The following is a 22,556-nucleotide window of genomic DNA, read 5'->3' as shown; positions in this document are numbered from 1 at the left end:
AGGCCCAGCAAGAATACAAGCAGTAATAAATCACTATCAACACTGGAATAAACCATGGGACAACTCTTCCCTTAACATCACCACGTACATAATTCTCTCCAGGCAAATATACTTTATTTCAGAGTATGTTGCAAACTCACTGCTTCCTAACAAGATATTCCTCTATGTGCACCATGATAAGAAATTTTCAAGATTTCCCTTACTTTTCTATTTACAAATGCTGTGGTTTTCAATGAAAACCGGTCGTGTTTGAGGTGGGGTGTGTTTTTTTGCTTTGGGGCTTTTCCTTTTTTTGTTGGGGGAGTGCTGGGAGAGGGGGCACTGTTTGTGCTGCATTGGTTTTAATTTTTTTAGTAAATGACACAACCCTGTACTTGTAGTAAAAGCAAATTCTATTCCTATTTACTGATGAATTTGGGTTTTTACAGTTCAGTGTACATTAACAGAAAAAGATAGAATCCCTGCCTCTCCCCATTCTAATTAGCAGGTGATTAGAAGTTCTCATCTAAGATTTCATCACTTGAGTGTTTCTTCTTTTAAAGTTTTCACTTTCCAGTTTGAAACAATATAAGTAAAGTCTGTTCTGCCTCCTTCACCAGAGCCATCTTGTCACACCTTACCCAGAAGAATCTAGAAAGCCCAAAGTTTGAAAAGTCTCAGCAGTCACAAAAATCTACTTTCGGATTTTTCTCTTCTGTAACTATGGATTCAAGAGAACTAGACTGGGAAGTGAGGTCTCCTTTATTTTTTTTTTTTAGAGAGAGGAGGAAGAAGTGCAAAAGCATGAAGCCTGCTAAATTATAAGCCCTGAGGCAAGTGTATAATGTGAAAAGTTGGAGCCAGAGAAGTCTGTATTACAACTCAGCTGAATTACAAATTCTATTACGAGATAAATTTCTCCGGGTGAAGAGGTGCTTGGAGGGCGATTTCCTTCAAAACATTTGGATTTTTTTTTCTTTTGTGGCTTTCAAGCTACAAGAAAACATGAAAACTCACACAGAATCCTTTTTTGGTTTTCTGGTGGCACTTAGATTAAGCTCTCAGAAGTCAGGCCAGGGAACACTTGCCTTCAACCACAGCTCACTGAAACATTCATACAACTCAAAAATAGCAACACAGGACTAGGGACATAAAGACCATTTTTACCAATAAGAGTATTAGTATTTGTCTCAAATAAGCATGAGAGAACCCAATTAGCCATGTGTTTGAAGGAATGGCTAGCAAGGGTTTTTACATAACACCATAGTTCTGCTGGGATAATGCAATCTCCAGCAGAGCACAAAGCACAAATGGCATAGAAACTAAAAAGCAAAGTTCCTCACTTGAGGTAGTTATAGATGCACATCTCATATAGTGCATCAATGCACCTTTTAAAAGTAGGGTATCTAATATTTAGGGTACCTGTCAGCACAAAACCTTTGCAGCAACATGCAAATATGTCTTGGGCAAGTTTCTTGAAGGAGCATCACATTTCTTGGGCAAACTCCAGGCATTGACCCTCAAATGGAAACACCAAGAGACAGCTTTCTTGTTTAAACATATTTTTTTCCATCCTTTGTCTAAGTTACTGTTACCACCATTACAGATCCTGGGATCAAGCTCAACTTTGGTAAAATTTCCTTGACTTCGGTAAAATTCCTCTGGAGATAAACTGCAACTCAATAAGTTGGATCCTTCTGACAGACTGGTCATCTTGACTGCTCACCATTTTCTTATTGGTGAATGATTACTTTTCACATAGTGAGTAATCTAAATATAACTTCTTTGCAGAAATTAAGCTCTTACGCTTTAAAAATAATCTTCACTGTATTAGATGGTCTCCAGATTCCTTGCCTGAGAATTCAGAGTGGGATAAAAATGAAGACAGAAACCTCTTCATGTGATTTGCCTCACCCTACCTGAAACACTTAAAAAAAGGGGATCTTGCCTAAACCCTCTCTACAGTCAGTGCAGAGGATGGTTTCTTCCATCCTTAAGGCAGATGTCTGAAATATGAGTGAAACCAGCTGCTCAAAGTGCCAATCTCTCTTCACACTGTACAGAAGTAATCTAAAACATAAGTTTAATTGCACAAGAAGTTTAAGTGGATTAAATGAGATGACTCCCATTTATTTGTGAGGAGCACAGGCACGCACACATGTTTGTGCACAAGGTGGAAAGTAACTCTGCACCTGCTTTTAGCCCAGTTCTGTAGCTGCTTTTGGCCCAAAACATGTGACAGTTTGGAAAATGTGTACAAGCGTATGATAGGTAAATAATTCAAAGCCTACAATTTCAATATTCCTCATCCTAGAAAAATCAATCACAATTCTTCCACAACTCATAGTATTCTCAATCCAAAAATAGCAATCTGTTCTCGGTTACATCAGATGATGACTAAAAAGCACAAAGGGATCTCTATATAGGTCTGTATCTGAGTTATAGACAATGAAAATTCCAATAGACAGACACACACACAAAAGAAAGAAATCAAACTTTAGCATCCAGATCTGTGGAGATCAGGCCTGATAAATAATAGGCACTGCAAATTCTAACAGGTTGACGCTTTTTGCTTCCTCTCTCTGTTTATGGAGTCAGTGTTCAGCTGCACAGACACAGACAGCAGGCAGAGTTTGCTGGAAAGAGCTTAGTGAGCGTGCAAAAGGAGGGTGTATTTCCAAACTTCCCATACAAGCCCTAAGTACTCCCTGCCAGCCTTCCCTGCCAGTGATGATACCCACGTCAGGAAGCCATTAATCCGCGTTATGACACAATAACTTGGGTTAAAAGGGATCTCTGAAGGCCATCTGGTCCACATCCTCCTCCTTTTTAGCCTCTCATTCAAAGGGGTCACATTTCATCAAGCTCTTTGGCTATTCAGTGTCATCCTTTGCACCATTAGTGCTGGCTCTGAGTCCATGTGTAACAACTGACCACAACGGGCACCCAAACCAAAGATTCATTCAGGTACTGGGCATACAAATTAGAAGAATATATCTATCTATCTATCAATATATCTATCTATAAATATACAATCTCTCTAATTTTCAGAGATGCATTATACTCGGTGAAAACCAGACATCTGTAAATTGTGTCATTAGCACCCACGCAAAACGGTCGCCTAAAGACCTATTTGTTGCTTTTCATAAAGGCAGAAATTTATTTTAAACTGCATTTATCTAATTTTAGATTATGCCTGCAATACCCTAATAAATTAAAGATGCAGCCCCTTCTTGAAATGCAAGCAGTTTCAAAGGAGAAGGTATTATAAGATGTTTCAAGTGTCAAAACTGACTTTGATTTCAGCTATTAATCTTAGTGTTCTAAAAAACATGGTTTTCTATTTTTAAAATATGTTTTTTTTTCTTCCCCTGCTGCTTAGAGTAAGACCAACAAAACATCAGAAAAAGCAAATGAAGAGGAAACTTTTGGAATGAACTATACAAAGAGTTATATCAAATACTAAGAATTAAGTAAGTGCAAATAGAAAAGTTTGGTGTTTCTCCCAGTTTCAATCATCTAATTAATATTCTTATTTTTGAATAATTTTATACAAAATCAAAGTATTCAAACAGGAGGGTTCTTTGTAACTCGGCATCATTAAGGTGCTAGAAAGAGATCATGCAAAACAATGGCAAAATTTGAGGGAAGAATAAAAGCTTCTTCCATTCTATTTCCTTTCATCCACAAAATCTCACAGAAATGCTCCATATACAAAATGCTCTGCAAAGCAAGGAAAAGGAAGCCCTTGTGAAGCCCCCCTTTAAACAAAACCACAGAAAATGACTAACCACATGAATGTAAACCATGCTGTACAACAAAGGAAAACAGCAGCTTGGGTCAATTTCAGGGTGATATTAAAAGACAATTAAAAGAAAAAAAAATACAAAAAACCCCACTGATTTACTCAAACTAGACCTTTGTGATCTAGAGGTATCAAAGCACTAACAGATGTGCAGTCAGATTTTTATAGCACTTTGCATAGAGAAAAATAATTTTAGTGTGTTTTTTGGTGCCTAAGATAATACATTCTATCTCCAACATGCAGACTTTTCTCTAACATGTATTTATTTACTGGTATCTTCTTGCTGGATGTTCCATGTCTAAATATTAAGCACGTGTAATATGCAGATGCAAAGACAAGCACTCTTGGCTTGCTCTGCCAGTTAAGAGCATTTCCAAGCTAAATAAGGCACTAAATCAGAAGATTGCAACTGCAGAAAAAGGGGGCGGGGGGAGAAGCTAATAAAAGGGGGGAAAATTTGCAAGAGCATCTTTGTAAGCACCTCTATGAGGAAAATCAGGGTCTAGTTTACATCCCAGGCTGAACACTATAACATGTAACCCCAAAATAGTTCTTATGTCACTGGTTGACTATACAAACATTGTTAAGCAGCTTCTCTGTGACCTTTTCTACAGCAGATGCAGACAAATGTTTGAGACAGTCTTTATAGATTCTTTCTAAAAATAAAGACTCCTGCTTATGTAAAAGCAGATTCATTGATCATTACCGAATTTACACATGGCAGAGCAAAGGTGGCATGAGCAGATCCATGCCAGGTTTGTAGAGCGCTTGCTTAGAACTCAACAGACACTATTTTAGAACTGCCACTGAGTTAGTGCTCCAGCTGCTGCTCCAGCTCTGCCTTCAGAGTTTTCACATCACACCAAAGATGGTGACAGCCGAGGCTTTCTTGTTGCTTTCTTGGGAAGTGCTGTGCACTTTGCAGGATCAGCATCACAAAAGAAGTGAGGCATTTTCTATAATCCATTTACTCTGACAGCACAGGAATACTGGCCAAGAGATATTAAGTTTCTACTGTTCATTAGAAAACAACAGCAATAAACAAACAAACAAAAACACACACACAACAAAAACACCCAAACAACACCCCAAACCAACCAACCAACCAACAAAAGCATCACAGAAAACCCTAAAACATGCAGCCTATTAACAAGGATTAAGCATCTCTCATTACTGCTGGAGTTTGCCATCAGTTCTGTGCCCTCCCTGTTTGGAGGCAGAGCTTGCACATAGGTTTAACTCCTCTTTCATGACTGAGCTGCTTTGTCCTGACAGCCACTTGTTGCCTCTAATGGTTAGAGTGAACCAACAGAGAGATAACGTGGCCCTGACTAGGCTGACACCCAGCTGGAAACTCAGAGTCCAGGGAACGGGGCTGTACAGAGCATTATTATGGAACACATCACCACAGGCCCCAGTTCTAGAATCCACATCTCGAAAAGAATAATGAAATGGTTTAAAGAACTGAGAAAATGAGGCATAAGAAAATGTAGAGTAGGATAATATCTTCAGAGAAAGACTAAAAAATATCTGAATCATTTAGTCTTCTGTAAAGAGAATTTTAAAAAAATTAATGGGAATTCATCAGCATGAGCACATGAAAGGTTTTTGACACCCCATGACCCTTTTAACTTACTGGAATAACCCTTATTATACTCAATATTTGGTAGCTGTAACTCAGCAAACTCAGATATCTAATAAGTATACACTGGTGACTTTGAGGAGGCCTAACCAGAGAAACCTCACTGTGAAGTGTCAGGGGCCACTTCCACTTTGTCTCCCCAGGTCAGGCCTGTGTAATTTTCTAATGTCCCTTCTGGTGATCAAACAGGAGGATTCAGAAACTGCTGTGAGAGATTCTTCAGCTCGGCAGATGTCCTCAAAAATCTGTTATCCACGGACAGCCCAAGGACAGTAGGTAACACAAAGCTATCAGGATGATATTTAAAACACATCAGTCAGAAACGTCCCTGTAAAAAGGTATTTTTTGCAACATATTTTTGAAGCTTGCAGTGGAATAAATGGAACATTTTCACATGTTGACCAGGGGTCCCCATTATTATCCGTATTTCAAGTTACTTGTAGCACAATGGCTTGATCAGACGAGTGGCATTACAAAAACAGTTACATTTTTTAAGTAAACTACTCCCACTTAAATCTATACATTTCCTGAAACATTCTCTTGTCTCAAGTTTTGAGTCATTGTATCATTACCAGGCACAGGCAGTAAATGAGCATTCAAAAGCAAATGGTGAAACGATGACAGAAAACATCACAGACAACCCTATGCAAAAATCACAGAATAGCTTTCCACAGAGGCAAAGCATATGTTTGATTTCTACAGAGAGATTAAACTGCAAGCCACCAATGGGAAACACTACATTCAAAGGTTGTTATTTCATTTTCCAAAAATCCCCTCACTTCCTATTTTCGAAATTCAGCTTTCAAAATTGAGCCCACAAAGTTCAATTATTTCACCAGCGCCTCATGAGTAGGGCAGGCGTTGCTTTGAGCTGATCTGCCCCACCGCAGATGGCAATTTCTGTGAGCAAAATCACTCGCTGGTGCTCTTCAGGAAGCTGTAATAGGTGCTTCCCATGCCCCAGCTGTCACAGCCCAGCCTTTCTCCCAGGGCACAGCAGGTGTTTGGTCACTGTGGAGCTCATGCAAAGGGCAGCGTGAGAGAGTCAAGGCTGCAAATTCTGGGAATAGAGGTTCTGAAGAGATATCGGGATGATACATAAAGACTTTGTATCCCTGCTTGTGGCAGTGGGAGGAAGAAATTTTGAAAAGGTACGTGTTCTTTGAGATAATACAGTACTATAAGGATATAAAGAAAGTGTATGTGTGTGTCCCCCTTTATTTATGGTGATAAAAACTTGCCCTGCCAAGACAAGCTAACCTTTTCTTCTGATGTCACTAGAATAGAGTACCACTGTATTCCTCCTCTGCCTGCACCCTGGAGGGACAAGGGCTCTCCCTCTGGTTGAAATCACAGACCCAGCACACTCTGCCTGCTACTCCAGGCTCTGGCAGGCAGAAGCTCATCCATCTGCCAACATGTCCAAAGTTGAACAAAGTTGCCAAGCTAACAGGACCACATTAATTTTGCACCTCAGGCACCATCTTCTCTTTGAGATTCTGCTAGTGTATAAGTTTGCAATGACTCAAAAATGACATGATCAAAATCAGGCATGGTGGTTGTATCCAGGTGGGGGTTGGTCTCTTCTCCCAGGCAGCTGTCAGGAAGATGAGAGGGCATGGTCTTAAGCTCTGTCAGGGGAGGTTTAGGTTGGATATTAGGAAGAAATTCTTTACAGAGAGGGTAATCAGGCATTGGAATGGGCTGCCCAGGGAGGTGGTAGATTCTCTGTCTGTGGAGGTATTCAAGAAGACACTGGATGTGGCACTGAGTGCCATGGTCTGGTAACTGTGGTGGTAGTGGATCAAGGGTTGGACTTGATGATCTCAGAGATCCTTTCCAACTCGGCTGATTCTATGATTTGTTCACCCAAAAGAACAACACACATAAACCAAAGAATTACTGCAGAGAATCCTCTCTACATTCCTATTACCTAACTATTAAGCTTTCCAGTCAGCTCAGCTACCCACACTCGCTAGCTAGGACGAGAAGGCTGAACTGATGACAGCACAGTTCCTCTGATGCTGTGTCTTCTGGCACACTTGTCATCCCTCTCTGACACTGCCTGGAAAATCCCATCTCCATCCTAAAGCTACCTGTTTTGCATTCACAAAATTTCCCACTCCTAAACATAGTCTTTGGAAAAATTAATTATTCTGACCCAAGACAGAGACGGGGATATTCCTCAACAAACAGATTCCATGCATTTCCATTTCCCAAGTTACTGTTTTTCTTATCATGCTTTTCTTTGCCCATTTCTTTTATTTAACAGCATGCATTCAGGCAGGAGGCACATCTTTAATGCATTTGCATTCACACAGGTCACCTGAGAGACAGGTGACTCACTAAAACCTAATATAAGGCATATAACTGCTTTCTTGACCCTATGCTTCTGTTGTTGCCAACCAAAATTAGAAATCAACACACAAGGCATAAGGTGGAATTCATTCCATTAGTTCTAGCAATCCCAAATCTGACATTTAGTCTAAGTTATTCATCAAAGCTTTAGCCATATAGTCAAGGCAGAGTTAAGTAGCTCCAAAATAAGCAGCCTGCACCACTACTTTTAGATATCTGTAATGTTCTGTGGCCACAGCTGCCTTCCTCTCCACTGACTACACACCAACTCTAAATAATTAGCTCCAACTAGATAATTTAAACACCTACAGTGAGGTAAAATGAAATCTATGCCAAATGATTAGTTTTACTATATGAAGAATGACAATCTGAAAACATAGACCACTTCTCTCTTATTTCATACTACTCTGTTTCTTTCCAAATCTTTCATAACACAGCCAGATCCTTCCAATCACAGTCACTTATTCATTCCGGTCCACTAAGCAAATTATACTTCTGCCTATATATATTCACAACTGTGTAGGCACAGTGCAACTGCAGACATCTCTGAGGCATTCTAATGGTTCCTGAGAGTAAGACAATTTTTTCCAGCTATTTGAAAACAAAAATAAAAATGCCTCATGGTACAGGCACTGGGAAGGTGGCAGATAAAAAACAGCCATGTCTGTGTTTCTAGGTTGCTCTTCGAGCCCTGAGGGTGCCTACTGATAGGTATGTGTAGAGCTGGGAGGAAGAGAGAGGTCTAACTCCTCTTATCCATTAGCACCAAGTACACTGCGTGCACACCACGTACCACCACACGCAGTCCCCAGATAGAGTCCAGGCAAGAGTTCCCTTTTCTATCCATTTCCCATTTGATCATGGCAATGTCTACATTCAAGTGAAGAGTTATCTCTGCAATTCACATCCAGGAGTGAAACCACACGCATCCTGATCATAACCTATCTGGTTCAAAATTCATACCAAAACCTCTGCATTGACTGCCCATAATCCTGTCTGATCACTTGTTTCCAGTTACCCAAGATACTGGCCTCCTTCCATGACCATTACATCCCCCAGCTCTAAAACTGATGACCACCAGGGAAAGACTGCCCTTACAAAGAAGAGAATCCTCTTTACTTATTAATATACAGCACTCATTACCGAAGTTAAGACTACTAAGAACAATTGGCATTAGGGCTGCAGGCAGATGACTCAGCCCTGGCCTGGGTAACTGAACAGGACATGGAAAACTACTGGATACGACATGGGAAATTACCAGATGTGATAACAAGGAGAGAGGCTGACAAGAGTTACAGGTGGCACTGGGAGGAATGGCCAGATCCCCACACCCTTATGAGGGAGCTGAGTCAGAGAAGAATGAACTTCATAGTTAGTTGAAAGAAGCACTGCAGCACTGTTGGGCAGTATCAGAAGGCAAATAACGCCCAGGTAGCTCTGTCAGTAGTGCCAAATAAGGCCAGGGTTGCTGAGGACCAATATCAGAAACACCAGATTTGGATATGGATGTAGAAGAGCTGGGACAACAGGGAAAAAGTAACTAGGGGAGGGTTGTCTGTTCTGGAGAAGACTGAGAGAGAAGGGAGGCCCAAAGGCAGACAAAAGGGGAGCCAGAGGAACTGAAAAGGGATAATGCAAATCATGGGACATTATTATATGGGGTACCCGCTGGGAGCCCTGCCCTCAATCACCACAGCTGGACCAGGACAAACAAAAACCTGTTGTTCTGATTGTAGCACAAGGTTCAAACCTGCTTGTGACGTCAGGAAGGACTTGTGCACTCAGGAGGACCAGGGCAGGGGTTGCTCCCCTTGATCTGCACTCAGGCACACGGATTGAACCTCCTGGTATTGCTGTGTCTGCTACAGGCTTGATGAGACCAGTAACTACACACCATTTCATAACATGGGTCTTACTAAAATTAAATGCTATATTAAATTCTTTGCCTGTACCTCCTAGAGTAATATCTTCACATAGGCACACACAACACAGTTGATGAAGAAAGAGCAAATTAATTTTCCAAGACTATTGACCTGGCACGTTGTGAAGAGCAATAGAGTTTTTAACACTAGAAGATATTTGTACTACAGGGATCATGACCACGTAAATATATAAGAAGAAAAGCAAATAACTACAGAGAAAACAATTTAATTTTTTCCCAATCTTCCTAAAGGGAAGAAATTTAGCCTTTATGGAGGTATGACAGATTTTCTGGAAGTCTACATCCTAACACAAAAATAAATTAAAATACAGTCTGATCCTCTAAATGTCCATACTCCAGTCTTTACATTAATCTTCCAAACAACCCTTGACAATCTGTCAGATCTCTGTTCAGTAGCTGCAGAATCAGGTTTTCTATTGCTGTTATTAGAACAACTATCTACATGAACTGGAGGTTTAAATCCTAAGATGACAAGTGGGGCTTTCCATCTTCTGCAGTAATTCTATCTTTAAATAGTGTTTTAAAATAATATTTCAACACTGACAGGGAAACGAGTAATAAAATTCACCAATATATTAAGCCATCTGGATGAGCTTACATCAAATTCCTTTTGAAGTATCAAACACCACTGATATGTGCTACAAGAATAAATTTCCTTCCCTCTGATATTTGTAGATTTGGCTCCACGCAGGACTTCCCCATCCATATTTCTCATACATAATGAATCCTCTGGCCCTACAGCATGCATGCCAACATCCTTAGCAACATCCAGTCAGACCTAGCTCTGTATTCTGTGCACTAACCTTCTTCATGAGAGACCACCTTAAAGCACAGCAGACAAGATCTCAAAAATGCATGCCCCAAAAGAAAAGCAAAAAAAAAAAGTGTTCTGGTGAAATAAGAGCAAAATCAAGGCAAAGCAAGATAACAGCAACGTTCTCAATAAGAATGCTAAGTGCTGGAAAAAGAGATAAAGAACTGCTGACCCATATGTACTTATTTAAATGCAAGCTTTGCTTTCAAACGGCAGGATGTCTGTTCCAGTCAAATGCGTATCTATTGACAGAAACACTCTAAAAGCCCCGTAAATCGCATTGCAAATTAAAAGCACTTAAGAAGACGTCTAAGCATAATGTTTCATAGAAAGTAACAGAAGTTGCATTATCAGCATTAAAAACTTCCTGCAGTGTTTTGTTGAATTATTCATATCTTAAGATGTGATCCTTTTTTAAGCACCTCACATCTGACCACGTGCTACAACACTCTCCAGGAGATGCTGCCAGGCACCTGTAAAGCACCATGCTCAATTTTTCTTAAGTTTGATAGCTGGTTGGGTTTTTTCAAAAATTTTATTTTAAAACACTTCAGTTGTTTTTAAGAACTGCCAGGAGCAAGTCCCTCTAGTTATTTTTGACTGATTTCCTGGCATGCATAACAGCTTTTATCACTGCGTGTGAATCGGGACACAATTTTTCATCTCTTATGATCTTTCTTGACACCCTTTGCCTTAAAGCAGATAAAAGCCTTGAAGCCAAGTTCATCCTAATCTTTCATTCTCTGCTTTTATTTCTGACTTTAGCCATAATGACTGAAATGACAAGGGATACTCCATTCCAGTCACCGCTGTGCAATTGCATTTGTTTTCAAATCCAAAACTGAAATTAAACTATTAACTCTCTCGGTCATAATGCAAGGCCAAAAGCAAAATTAAGAATTTGTTTTTTCAACATATTCCCTCATGAGTTCCCCTGTTTTTGATTTAAGCAATAAGCTCCGTCACATTAAAGAAATAGCAAACAACTCTCAAACAGAACTGCAGAGAAATGTTTTCGAGAACTCAGCAGCACGTCCTGCTCCGTGCAGGACCACCCCATCCCAAACACCAGCTAACAAACACTTCACGCTCCCAGAATTTGTGCAGTTGAGCCAAAGCCAGCGAGAATCTGTCAGACAAGATATTGGAGTTCTAGCACTCAAGCCATTCACTGATTTAGGAATTCAACTCTGACACTGCCTGCACCAAACCCAGTGCCTGCAAATCTCAGATTTTTCCTTTAAAATTTTCACACAGGTGAAAATGATGCAAAAATTGCATGTAAACCGCACCTAGATGCTGCTCCTGAATACAGTCATACTGAAGTTCCATTAAACCCACAATTAAACCTGATCACTTTCAATTTTCACCCCATAAATGCATTTTACTTCTCTCTAAAGACACCAATTCGAATTTAAATTACACTTGCAAACACTCTATGCATCTATACAATTTATAATAGGCAATAATAACAGGCAATATACAATTTATAATAGCAGTAATAGGCAATTTAAGCATCATATGGGAATTTCAGTGCACAGGTGAAGCTTTCCTCCTTACACAGAAGTCTATTTGTTCACTACTCCAGAGAGTAATGAATACTATGGATTTCCTCTGTTTTCTTAATGGCCCTTGGGCTTATCTGACTTCATTTGCTGACTCTGCCGTCAATTGACTTTCCTGTCAATATGTTAAATTCATCCCAAAGAAATCAGACCCCTTTGTAGTTAACTAAATCCAAATTCCTAATATTTACATATAGGACCTGCATGGAAAACATCCTTTTGGGAACTATACGGAAGCTACAAGATAGAAAAAACCAGCAAAGTTTGGCATTACAGATCAGTCTTCACCTTCAACTTCCTGGTATTTGTCAATCTGCGTCAGACTTAAGGTCCAACATGAACCCACCACTAAGTGTACTTGAGTGCAACAATTCGTTCTCCCTTTTTCTTCAACAAACATCAGCTTTAATTCCTGAATTCACCTGGATTACATTTGCTTCTCACACAGTTCATTGTAGTGTTTCTGTAGCTAAAACCCAGGAGCTCTACTACGAACAGCTATATCAGACAGGCCTCGATTTCAGAATTATTCTTTTTGCCAATAATCCATGAAGCAGGGTATAGCTGGTGCCTAACAGAGCTGAACTGACCTGCAGACAAAGAGACACGAGTACTCTTTTTGTATAGGTAAGGAGACTACTTCATATTGGAAAAATATCTGATGTATCAATAATACATATTAAATTTTAAATAATAAATATTACATTTAAAAACTAATGACTCTTAAGAAGTCTTACATCTAACCATCCATACTGGAGAATGGAAGCCTTTTATTTTCTCCTTTGGAATAAAGAATCTGAAATCTGATCAGTAACATGAATTCGTTCCTACAATGCCTTTAGGAAGAAATGTTGAGTTAATTACTCAATTAAAGCATATTTACTTTGTAATTATAATGTCATGTTCAGTCATATTTAATTGTTTTTTCCAAAATACCCAAAGGCAACCATACACACAGTGGGCTGAAGACCTGAAAAATTTTAGATAAATAACAATACCATTTAGAGAAGCATATTTTAAACATATAACAATGTCCTTTAAGGTTAGATGGATCTCAAACAATGTTTTCCTTAAAACAATTAACTCAAGATTTATGTGCAAAACGCAGAGTTCCTGTGGAATTAGCCAGATTTTTACTGGCTCTGGTTTGAAAACCATTAAATTTTTAGTCACCCTTAAAAATTAATTTATTTTCACATTTTGTCTTTTATCAGAGAAGCAAATTTTCCCTCCCTCCTAAATGTGCTAAGTTTGTTGGTGCACAGTTGATGAATCTTGTGGATTTCTTTTATTTCTTTACAGCTGCCAGGTTAAATAATCCTTTTTTTTAATCTCCACAGACAGGGCTTTAACTGGTACTCAGCTAACTCCTCCCAGCTGTTGAAGGACATTCAACTTGCTGGTGTTTTTTCACAGATTCTGAATATTTTGACTGCTGGGACAGCCATTGAGATTTAGAATTTCATATCTGGGACCGAAAAAGACACAGGCACATACCAAAGAACCAGGAAAATCACAGAAGTCCTCTACAGATACATAGTCTTAGCATTCCTAGATAAGTTTTTAACATCCCAGGGAATATCCATTAACAGTTATTTCGATATTTTTTAGGCTGAAAGAAAAAAGGAACCTAAATCAAAGTTGGGATCCCAATCCTGTTAGGATTCAAGCCCTATAATTATCACTTCCACAGTGATTTCGTGTGTGGGTATATACACATCCCAACAGAAAGAAACTAGATTCAGCTAAATGGTTATAAATTACAGCAGGATTCATCTATCAACCTGACATGTTAACGTGGATTGGAACGTTAAAGTGAACCTCTCGCAGATTTCTACCACTTTTTGGGAAAGATGCCTTGGAAGGTGACATACAGAGCAGACCACCTTCAAAGCCATCATCAGTGGGTTCTCCTCAATTTAATCTCTTGAGGATGAACTGTGCTAATAATCTCTCAGCTGTGGATCACAATAACTCAGCCCTGATATCTGGACAACTGCCAATCCGACCAAATAAAGACAAAATGTGGCTCCATCAAATCTTCTGTCACCTTCTAAAACATATGTTTTAATCTTTTCCCCTTCCTCCCCACACACACTCCCTTCATGGACTGTCAAATCCACCTATCCAAACAAATCTCTAATGTTCTGTTTAGGTTTCTGGGAGAAACTCAGCAAGGCCTTTTGTTCTGGAAATCTCTATTCACAGTACAGAGATACCTGTGACACTTCCAGCTGGAAGAGACCTACCCTGCAACCATCTCAAGCTCTCAAAGAAGCTTATACCACTTTTATGGTTATGTCCCACCCATAGAAGCTGAGAGAAACTTTGAAGGGCTCTTTCAGAAAAAGATTTATGTGCACTAGCAAGTAGAGCCTGCTGTATTCAACAACAACCTTGCAAGAGCAACAGGTCCATTTGTGATCACAGAACCTCACCACTGGTTATCAGAGCTCCCAGCAGGGCAACTCTGCCACCTAAACCCACACCTGCTCTCTGGCAGAAGCACCACAAGCCCATCACTCTGCTCTCTGCCCAGAAGTCTGACTGTGACTTCCAATCTCATTTAAAAAAAAAAAAGGCGGCTGAGGAAAAAAAAGAAGTCTTCAAGTAGCTTAAATGCACAGTGATGCTTTTACTCCAATAAAACAAACAAAAATTGCCATTTTAGAGAATTTAACTTCCACTGGTAAAATTACAAGAAGAAATGCTAATTTAACTACCAAAAAGAAAAGCATTCAGTGGCAACCAATGTCTGAACCCTTAATATTGTTTTCTCTTCTTAAAATTGATGATGCTGAAATTCAGCAATAAACATTTTGATGAATACACTTGCTCTCAAATTCATATCATCCCCACTATCTAAATAAAATCAGTGTTTCAGATAAACGATTAACAAAAATATATTGGGTTTGTCTCCAGTCTTAAAAAAAAAAAAAAAAGATAGGCAATTGAACTATTTAATAACATTATGTTTTGTAGAGCATATATCTGCCACTGGAAAAAGCTTTGTTTGGTGTTGATCTGATTTGTTGTGTTCAATAATTTAAGAGAGACTTTTACTGCAAGCAGTCACATCTGTTATGTTGGTTGATAGTCAATAAATTTAGAGAACACACTTGCTCAGAAGAGATCTTGTATTTGCTGTTCCTGAATTTGAATTACTCCGTTCCTTTAATCATTTCCCAGAAAGGGTTAAACAAGACACTTCAAAGCGAGTCAAATTGCCACAAATGTCAATTCACGCATGCACACACCCAAAAAGTACATTTAAGAGTGATTGCCAGTCAGATAAATCCTATTTAAGCATGGATATGGAATCATTTTCCAAAAAACTGAAAGAAAGTAAGCCAAAACTAAGCATACCCAGTAACACCGCAGTTATACAACATGTTCCCTGAAGTGTTTTGAGGAAACAAAAAGATGAGGACAAATAATTCAAAGCAAATATCTTGGTAGGATAAATTAGTTCCACATGGCAACAGCGTGTCACATCTGCTGCAGTGAATTACTCGGATGTGACCCCCAAAACAGACTGGATTGCAGAGCAGAGCTGCAAGTGAGAGTGGGTTGGTAAAGGTGCCTTGGTTGCAGAGAGCACACCAGGTAAGTGTGTGTGGCAGCAGAGCAAACGTCAGGTAGAACCAATCAACAGGAACTCTGATGATGACCTAACCAAGACTGGTTTCTGTGACTGAAGATAATTTCAAAGACAATCTTTCAGAAGCATGTGCTTTAAATTCCAGGATCCTTAAATACTCCTTTTAAGGATAGGAAATGCTTGAAAGCACTTAAATGCTTTTCTGAAGACTCTGCTGTCACCTTTCACAAGTAAATGCAGTGCACTGTATTATGCAGAATGTTTAAGTACTGTTACTTCACATTATTTAAATATTTTTATATTACACTGCTATTTCATATTATATTGCATTAAACACTTTACAGCTACTGAAAGTTCCAAGTACTTTGAGGCAGAAGATAATATTTCATAAATACAAGTGTTTGTTGTTAAATAGAGTGGGGGGATGGAATTAAAGTGCTGCGTTTTTAAACGGTGATTCAGACTTTTTTCTACAAAAATCTTGAAGATAAGCTGTTTCAGACCATTTAGAGGTATTCTTTATGCCCTAATGCCTACTCTGACAGCAAAACAAGAGAACAAGAACAAATAGCCAAACATGACAACTCGGTTTGCTAATCTGATCACTTTGTCGCCACAGAAAGAGCATGGTTTCTCCTACACATAAAAGCATTTCCCCAAAAAATAACAGGAAATAAAATTGGCATTCTGAAAATAGAGCAGAAAATTAAAGCAAACATCCAATAAATTCTAGTGCTTATAGCCAATGGTTTTGTCTTGTAGCACAGCATGAGACAGATTTCAATCCTTCCACTGAAATCAGCTGTGAAGTGTACACAATCATCTCTATTAATACCTGCAAAGTTAGGGGAATATTTGTGGGTTTGACCCTCACTTCAGGTCAGAAAATGCATTAGGGACTACGCTTGTGACTTGACCCTCTCGCTATCAATAGGCTTCTGAGAAATAAAGGGTATACTAATTAGTTCTTAATTTAACAGATACAGAAGATACAAGGACTATGAAAGGAGTGTCTTACAGGGGAAGATTTCAAGAACAGGGTATGTGCAGGTTTGGAAAGGAGGTTGCAAGAAGACCTAATTATGGTTGACAAATACCTGAGGGGGTTCTTTTCTACAAGCAGCAGGTAGAAATCTGTTCAAAATATGCAAGAAGGACAAAGCCCAAAGGCATTATCTGAAATTGAAGGAAGGGTAGTTCAGACATGGTGTCAGAAATGGCTTTTCACTCAGAGAATCATTACTACACGGAATAAATGACCTAACAGGGGCTCTTCAATCCTAATGAATTTTATTCCGGGATAGACGCTTATCTCTCAGTGCTACATCTGGCCTTTCCTCCTGAAGAGCAGGGCCTGGATGAGCATCCCGGGAAGTGTCTCCTGCCGAGCCCCTGCGAGCGCCGCCGGGGCTCCGCGGCCCTGCAGTGCCACCTTCCGGGAGAGGCAGCCCGGGACCCCCCGCTTCCCCTCCCCACCTAATCCCCGGAGCTGGAAAACACAGCAAAAACTGCTGCCTTGCTTTCATTTCCTGCCTGATCACCAAATCTGCCCAGGACAGATCCCACCGGACGCCAGCAGGGCCAGCAGCGAAACCTCACGAGGTGTTTGAGCCACGCTGGAGATCCAGAGCGGGCACCTAGGGGCCAGGACGGCTCGTTGCGGTCCCTCCCCGGGGAGAGCTGCAACACGTGGGTTTGCCAACTGATTTTCCATTTTATGTTAAGAGAGCAAGTTTTCAAAGTATTGTGAGGCAAGCTCATTAAAGCTGCCCCATCTAGGATTCCATCCGGTCCCACGTGTGCATTAGATGTGATGTAGCTACTTTTGAAAGCTTTTGCTGGTGCTTATCAGGTGGGTTTTCATCATTTTCTAGACAGACACGTGCTCTATGGTATTAATGAATAATTAATAGTTATAAAAAATACACTCCATTGTGTGGCAAAAAATGAAGATTGGAAAGTGTCTCAGCATCAACAAATAATACTACTTACTCCCCCTTTGTGCAGTAGGAGACTGCAATGAAAACACAGTAGGCTTATGTTTTAACATCAAAAAAAATTAGGAAATTCTTAGTTTGGGGTCAAAGATTTTCAGGGTACAAAGTCACGTTCAAAAGCATAAGACAAGCGTATGACAGACCTACCCAAATTAGCAGTTAAGAAGTCAACAAAGCACTTTAAAATGCAATTTCTCTTCCCCACAGCCCTCACAGTGTAACTAATGACCTCTCTCTGCTTTATTTATTTATTTATTTTAAGTGAGCCCTATTACACCAGCTCCCCTACTGCCCAGATACCTGAGTGTAAGGGCTGTTCAGGCAGGCTGACAAAGGGCTGACCGAGATCAGACCTGTGCAGAGAGCAACTGCTGGCAGAGGCCTAATCATGTCACTCACATTTCAGGAACAGACATCAAAATTGGTCTTGCATCACTAGTACCCAGAACATTTACCTCGCTGCTAGCAACTGAGAAAGATGCACGACTTATTCAAATCAGTCTTCTCTCTTAGAAGCAAGGAGTAGACAAGGATCACAGACCTAGCTTCATCTTCCACTCCCTTTCTACCACTACCTTGCAACTGGGAATCTGTGGTTGCTTTAGTGGCTCCATTCCACGTTGTGATTGGTTTGCTCCTGTCTCCTCACCACCAGGTTTTCTTGACTACTGATCAATTTAACCTTTCAGGTGCTGTTTGCACAAAATAAAAATAGATTGTAAATAAATGGCAGCCTGAGCACTACCAGGGAACAGAACTCTCTTCCACCTGGCTGATTTTCTGTTTGCTTTAGAAGTTGTTCTTTCACCTGGGAGTAATGACAATCCGCATCAAGAGACAGATGCAAAACTGTTCCTCCAATTATATAATCACTGCAGCTGATAAGGAGGGAGCTGGATTTAGGTTGCCATAGCGTTGGCATATTGCTATGGAGGCTGAGCTCTTCATCCACTTTATCAGCTCTGGACCAGGAAGAACAGCCCAATTACGCCTGCTGAATGCATGTGCTGCGGACTCGCTCCCACTTAGAAGGAGCACTCTGGATCAGGGGCTGCTTCCTTTCCCCTCCCATCTCATTTCGATAGAGTGGCTAGGGGTGGGGGTGCTGGGTGGTTTTATTCTTTTTAATCTGTATTTAATCGGAAGGAGGGTGGTGTTATCTCCGAAACCCACTGCCCCTCCACCACTGAGGGCTGCCATAGCGCTGACGCCCCTCCCCAGCTGCACCCTCGGCCGCCCCTGCGAGGGATTCGGGGGTAGGGCCGACTGGGGGGCTCACCGGGGCACCCCCGCACCCCGAGCAGGTGTTCGATCGCAGCGGGCGGGGGCTCGTTCGCAGCCAGGCGAGTTGTCGCCGGCCGAGGGAGGGGCTGCCCTGAGGGCAGGGCCGGGGGCAAAGGGGGAGATGAGGAAGAAGTTGGCCGCCCTGGGGGGTTCTGCTGGGGAGGGAGAAGCAGCCCGGCACCCGCTCCCGGCGGAGCGCTGCTCCTCTCTCGCCGAGGGGAGGAAATGGCTCTGTCTGCTCTGCAACACCGACGTGTGTGTGCAGCCAGGGCTGGAGGGAAGGGAGAGGAGGGGGTGACACCATGCAGGTAATAGGATAAAAATAACTTCAGGAAAGGCAGATCGGGGTTGGGCGGGTGGGGAGAGGGGGCGGGGGAAGGCTTCTGGAGTTTGGACAAACAAAGTTTTACTACAGGGAATAGCGGGGGACGTTTGCTAATGCCGAGGAGCAGCAGCACGGGTTGGTATCCATGATGCGGGCGATCCTGAGAGGAGCTCCGCGAGAAATCAGTGCCCCAAGTAAAAACCAACTTTAATTTTAATACAGGTACCCCCGGTGCCCCTCGTTCTCTCAGTATGGGTGCGTGTATGGTGTATATGTGTGTAAACAGATAATTCTCCCTTCCCCTCCCCTTTCGTGTGAGAGATTAGAAATAGCGTAAGAGAAGGGAAGGGCTCCTCTCCCGGTGTCTTACGAAGCCGTACCCAGACGGGGGTTTGGAGGACCGGGACGACGTTAATTGGGAAAGATCCCTTAATTCTGGCCCCACTGCGAGTTAATCTTCCTCTGAGACGGAGGAGTGGGTTGCTCCGCGGCTCCCCTCAGCCCCCGGCCCCAGCGCGCAGCCCCTTCGCCGGGCGCCCCTCCTCGCCCCTCCGCCTAAGAAGGCGACGACGGCGACTTAAAGCAACTTTTCTTTTCCCGGGGCTTCCTAACACCCGTTCCCCGAGGGGCTGGGGTGGTCTCTCGGCAGCATGCCCGGCCGAGTGGAGCTGTGTGCTCCGAATGGAACCCGGTGTCAAAGGCTGTCCTGTGCCCCGGCCCCTCCGCCTGCCGCTGGCTGTGGCAGCGGCGGCTGAACCGAGCCGAGAGATAACGGACAAAGGGCAGGGTAGGCAATGGTTGCTAGGTCCTCGGAGGTAAATCTCAGGCTTACCTTGATGGTTTTCTTCTGGAATGTACATCCTCTTGTTTTCATTGACCATTTAAAACGAGTCCAGATTAATCCCTCCGAAAATCGGCTTGGTAAAATTCAAGGAAGAATGGAGCTGCAGAATTTCCCCTTTTATTATTACCTGATTCCCATTATTGCATCAAACACCAAAAACTGATCCTTTCCACTACTGCCTCCTTTAGTGAAATTGCAATGCATCCTCAGTACATCCGGGCCCCTTCCAAGAATTTAGCACAGCACCTCTGGCTGTTAAACCATAAAAAAGAACAGGAAGGGGGGAAACAAGAGAGAGGGGGGGGAAAGGAAAAAAAGCAAAAGCATCCAGGACAAACCTCTGAGGGCTAAATGTCTTTTTAAAATCCACCAACTACAAGAGTAAGAAAAGGAGGAAGGCAAAAAAAAAAAAAAAAAAAGAAAAAACGAGAGATGTTCAAACGCTGCTGCTCCTCCTCTTCAAAGCCATTCTGAGCGCGTTGTGTTGGCAGGGAGCTGTTTCTGCAGAGGAAGAGAGCACAGTCCCAGCCCCTTACTCCCTCCCCTCCCTCAGCGCGCTCGCTCCCCGCTCTCTCCCTCTCGCCGACAGACAGACACACTGAACGCTTCCAGATGTTCCAGCTGCGGCGGCTGCACGCAGCCCCCCGCGCACGGCGTTGGGAGCCGCCGGACTTGATCTGAAAGTTTAACACGCTGCCTGCCTCCACTGCGCCTGCTGAAGCCTCGCTACAGACATGACGTCAAGGAGGCGAGCTGGAGCCGGCTGCCTGGAGCGGAGAAGTGGGGGGACAGGCGAGGGGAGCGGGGCCGGGCCGGGGGCGGCGGCCCGGGGGCAGGGGCGGCACGGCCGGACAGCGGCACGGCCCCGGCGCAGCGCCCGCCGCCCGCCCGCGGCTCCCGGCGCCGCCGTCCGCCCGCCCCGCTTCGATCCGGTTTCTCAATACTGTGGGCTCTGCCCTGCGGTTCCACTACGGAATGCGAGTGTGAGCTGCATTTCAAGGAGGACAGAACCGTTCGCATCGTGTGCGAGCGCCGAGCGAGGCGGCAGAGCGGGCTGCGGCTGTGTTTGATCCGCTACGAGCAGGCAGACACACAGGCACGGTAGGCAGGCAGCAGAAGGGGCAGAGATACCCGGGGATAAGTTGCACAGGCGAGAGGATGCACAGATGTTTAAACAGATTAATCAAGCCAGGATTTGCAAAATCCTTGGTGGAAACACCAAAGTGCTCCGCTGGTATCCCACCACTTGCCTTAATTATGCCCATCATTTGGCCCTCTACAATTGAAGCCTCCGCTGAGAGCAAAAATGACTCCTTTAAAACAAAATGCAAGCTGAATGCAGTACATGTTAAACCTATCTGGACTCTCCGAGCTGCCATGTTAAACAAGAGATGCAGAGTTCTGAAACACCCCTCAGGAACCACTGCAGAAGCTGCCACAACCTGAAGAACTAATCCACTCTGACGTACACGGAGGTGAATGTCCGGAATACCGAGTCCTACACGCAAAGCCTTGGCTGTAGATTCTCATGATAACCAAGTATCCATTTAACATCACATGCATGCAATACTATTTGTGGAACTTAAAACACAGTGGTTCTTTCCTTTCAAGTGGTTTTCCATTTCAACTAGAAAAAAAGAGTATTTAGAATTGGTAATACCCCTATAAAGGAATTACTTTCGAACAAACTTAGTGCCTTCTCTACAAATGGATTTCAGTGGCATGTATCAAATATCCATCTCTTTTCGAGGCTTCCTCCCCACCACTTTAAATGAGCTGTCTCTCAGCTGGAACCCAAAATATAATAGAAAACACCACTACCTAACAGATTGAGGCAAAGAAACAAGAAAACAACACATCCACTTGGAACTACAGACAAAAAAACCTGGAATAGATGTAAAGCACTTACCGAAAACTGGATGCAGCCAAAGCACTTGTCCTAAATAAAGGTCATTTTGGTTTCTAATAACGACTGATCATCACAACTTCTGCATTAGACGCTATTCAAAGGGTAATTAACCAACACCATATTGCCATTGACAGCATGTAGAGGCGCAGCTTTATTTCTGACTCAGGAGGAAGAGTTCCTCTGAGCAATTAAAATACTGTCCTCTATTGCCTAGTTTTTCCTCTAATAATGTCACATGCACTTACCCCATTTAACTTACCAGATCAAGCAAGATCAGAGCTAGAGGTGGAATGGCAATATATTGGCTTTCATTTTCTACTCAAGTTGCCTTTTTCTTAAAAAAAACCAAGTCTTCACTCCACCATGATAAGAAGTACTGAACAGAAAATCCTTCACTGCCTACATTTGCTGTGTAAATGTATATATTATTTTTCTCCTTGCGACCACAAATCCTTGCCATTTTGGATTGTGCTAACTCCATTTTTTTCAAC

The 22,556-nt window shown here is 42.2% G+C and overlaps 1 protein-coding gene across 14 annotated transcripts in view; it reads right to left on the bottom strand.

Annotated features, from left to right (window-relative positions):
* The window catches only part of CACNA1C (calcium voltage-gated channel subunit alpha1 C), a 433,595-nt gene extending 412,893 nt beyond the window's left edge, over positions 1–20,702 (bottom strand). For 7 of the 14 annotated variants that reach the window (XM_050325524.1, XM_050325534.1, XM_050325526.1 and 4 more), the window contains exon 1: positions 20,145–20,701. In XM_050325524.1, the coding sequence (XP_050181481.1) occupies positions 20,145–20,193 (49 nt within the window). In that variant the 5' untranslated portion in view covers positions 20,194–20,701. Of the gene's footprint in view, positions 1–20,144 lie in introns of all 14 variants that reach the window. The other 7 variants (XM_050325531.1, XM_050325527.1, XM_050325538.1 and 4 more) reach the window with 2 other exon arrangements.
* Positions 20,703–22,556: the final 1,854 nt, after the last annotated feature.

This window comes from Myiozetetes cayanensis, unplaced genomic scaffold (assembly GCF_022539395.1).
Source record: "Myiozetetes cayanensis isolate MyiCay16 unplaced genomic scaffold, myiCay2020 scf3, whole genome shotgun sequence".
Lineage (NCBI taxonomy): Eukaryota > Metazoa > Chordata > Aves > Passeriformes > Tyrannidae > Myiozetetes > Myiozetetes cayanensis.
Note: the sequence above shows the minus strand (reverse complement) of the source record. Positions and strands in the feature narration are given on the sequence as shown.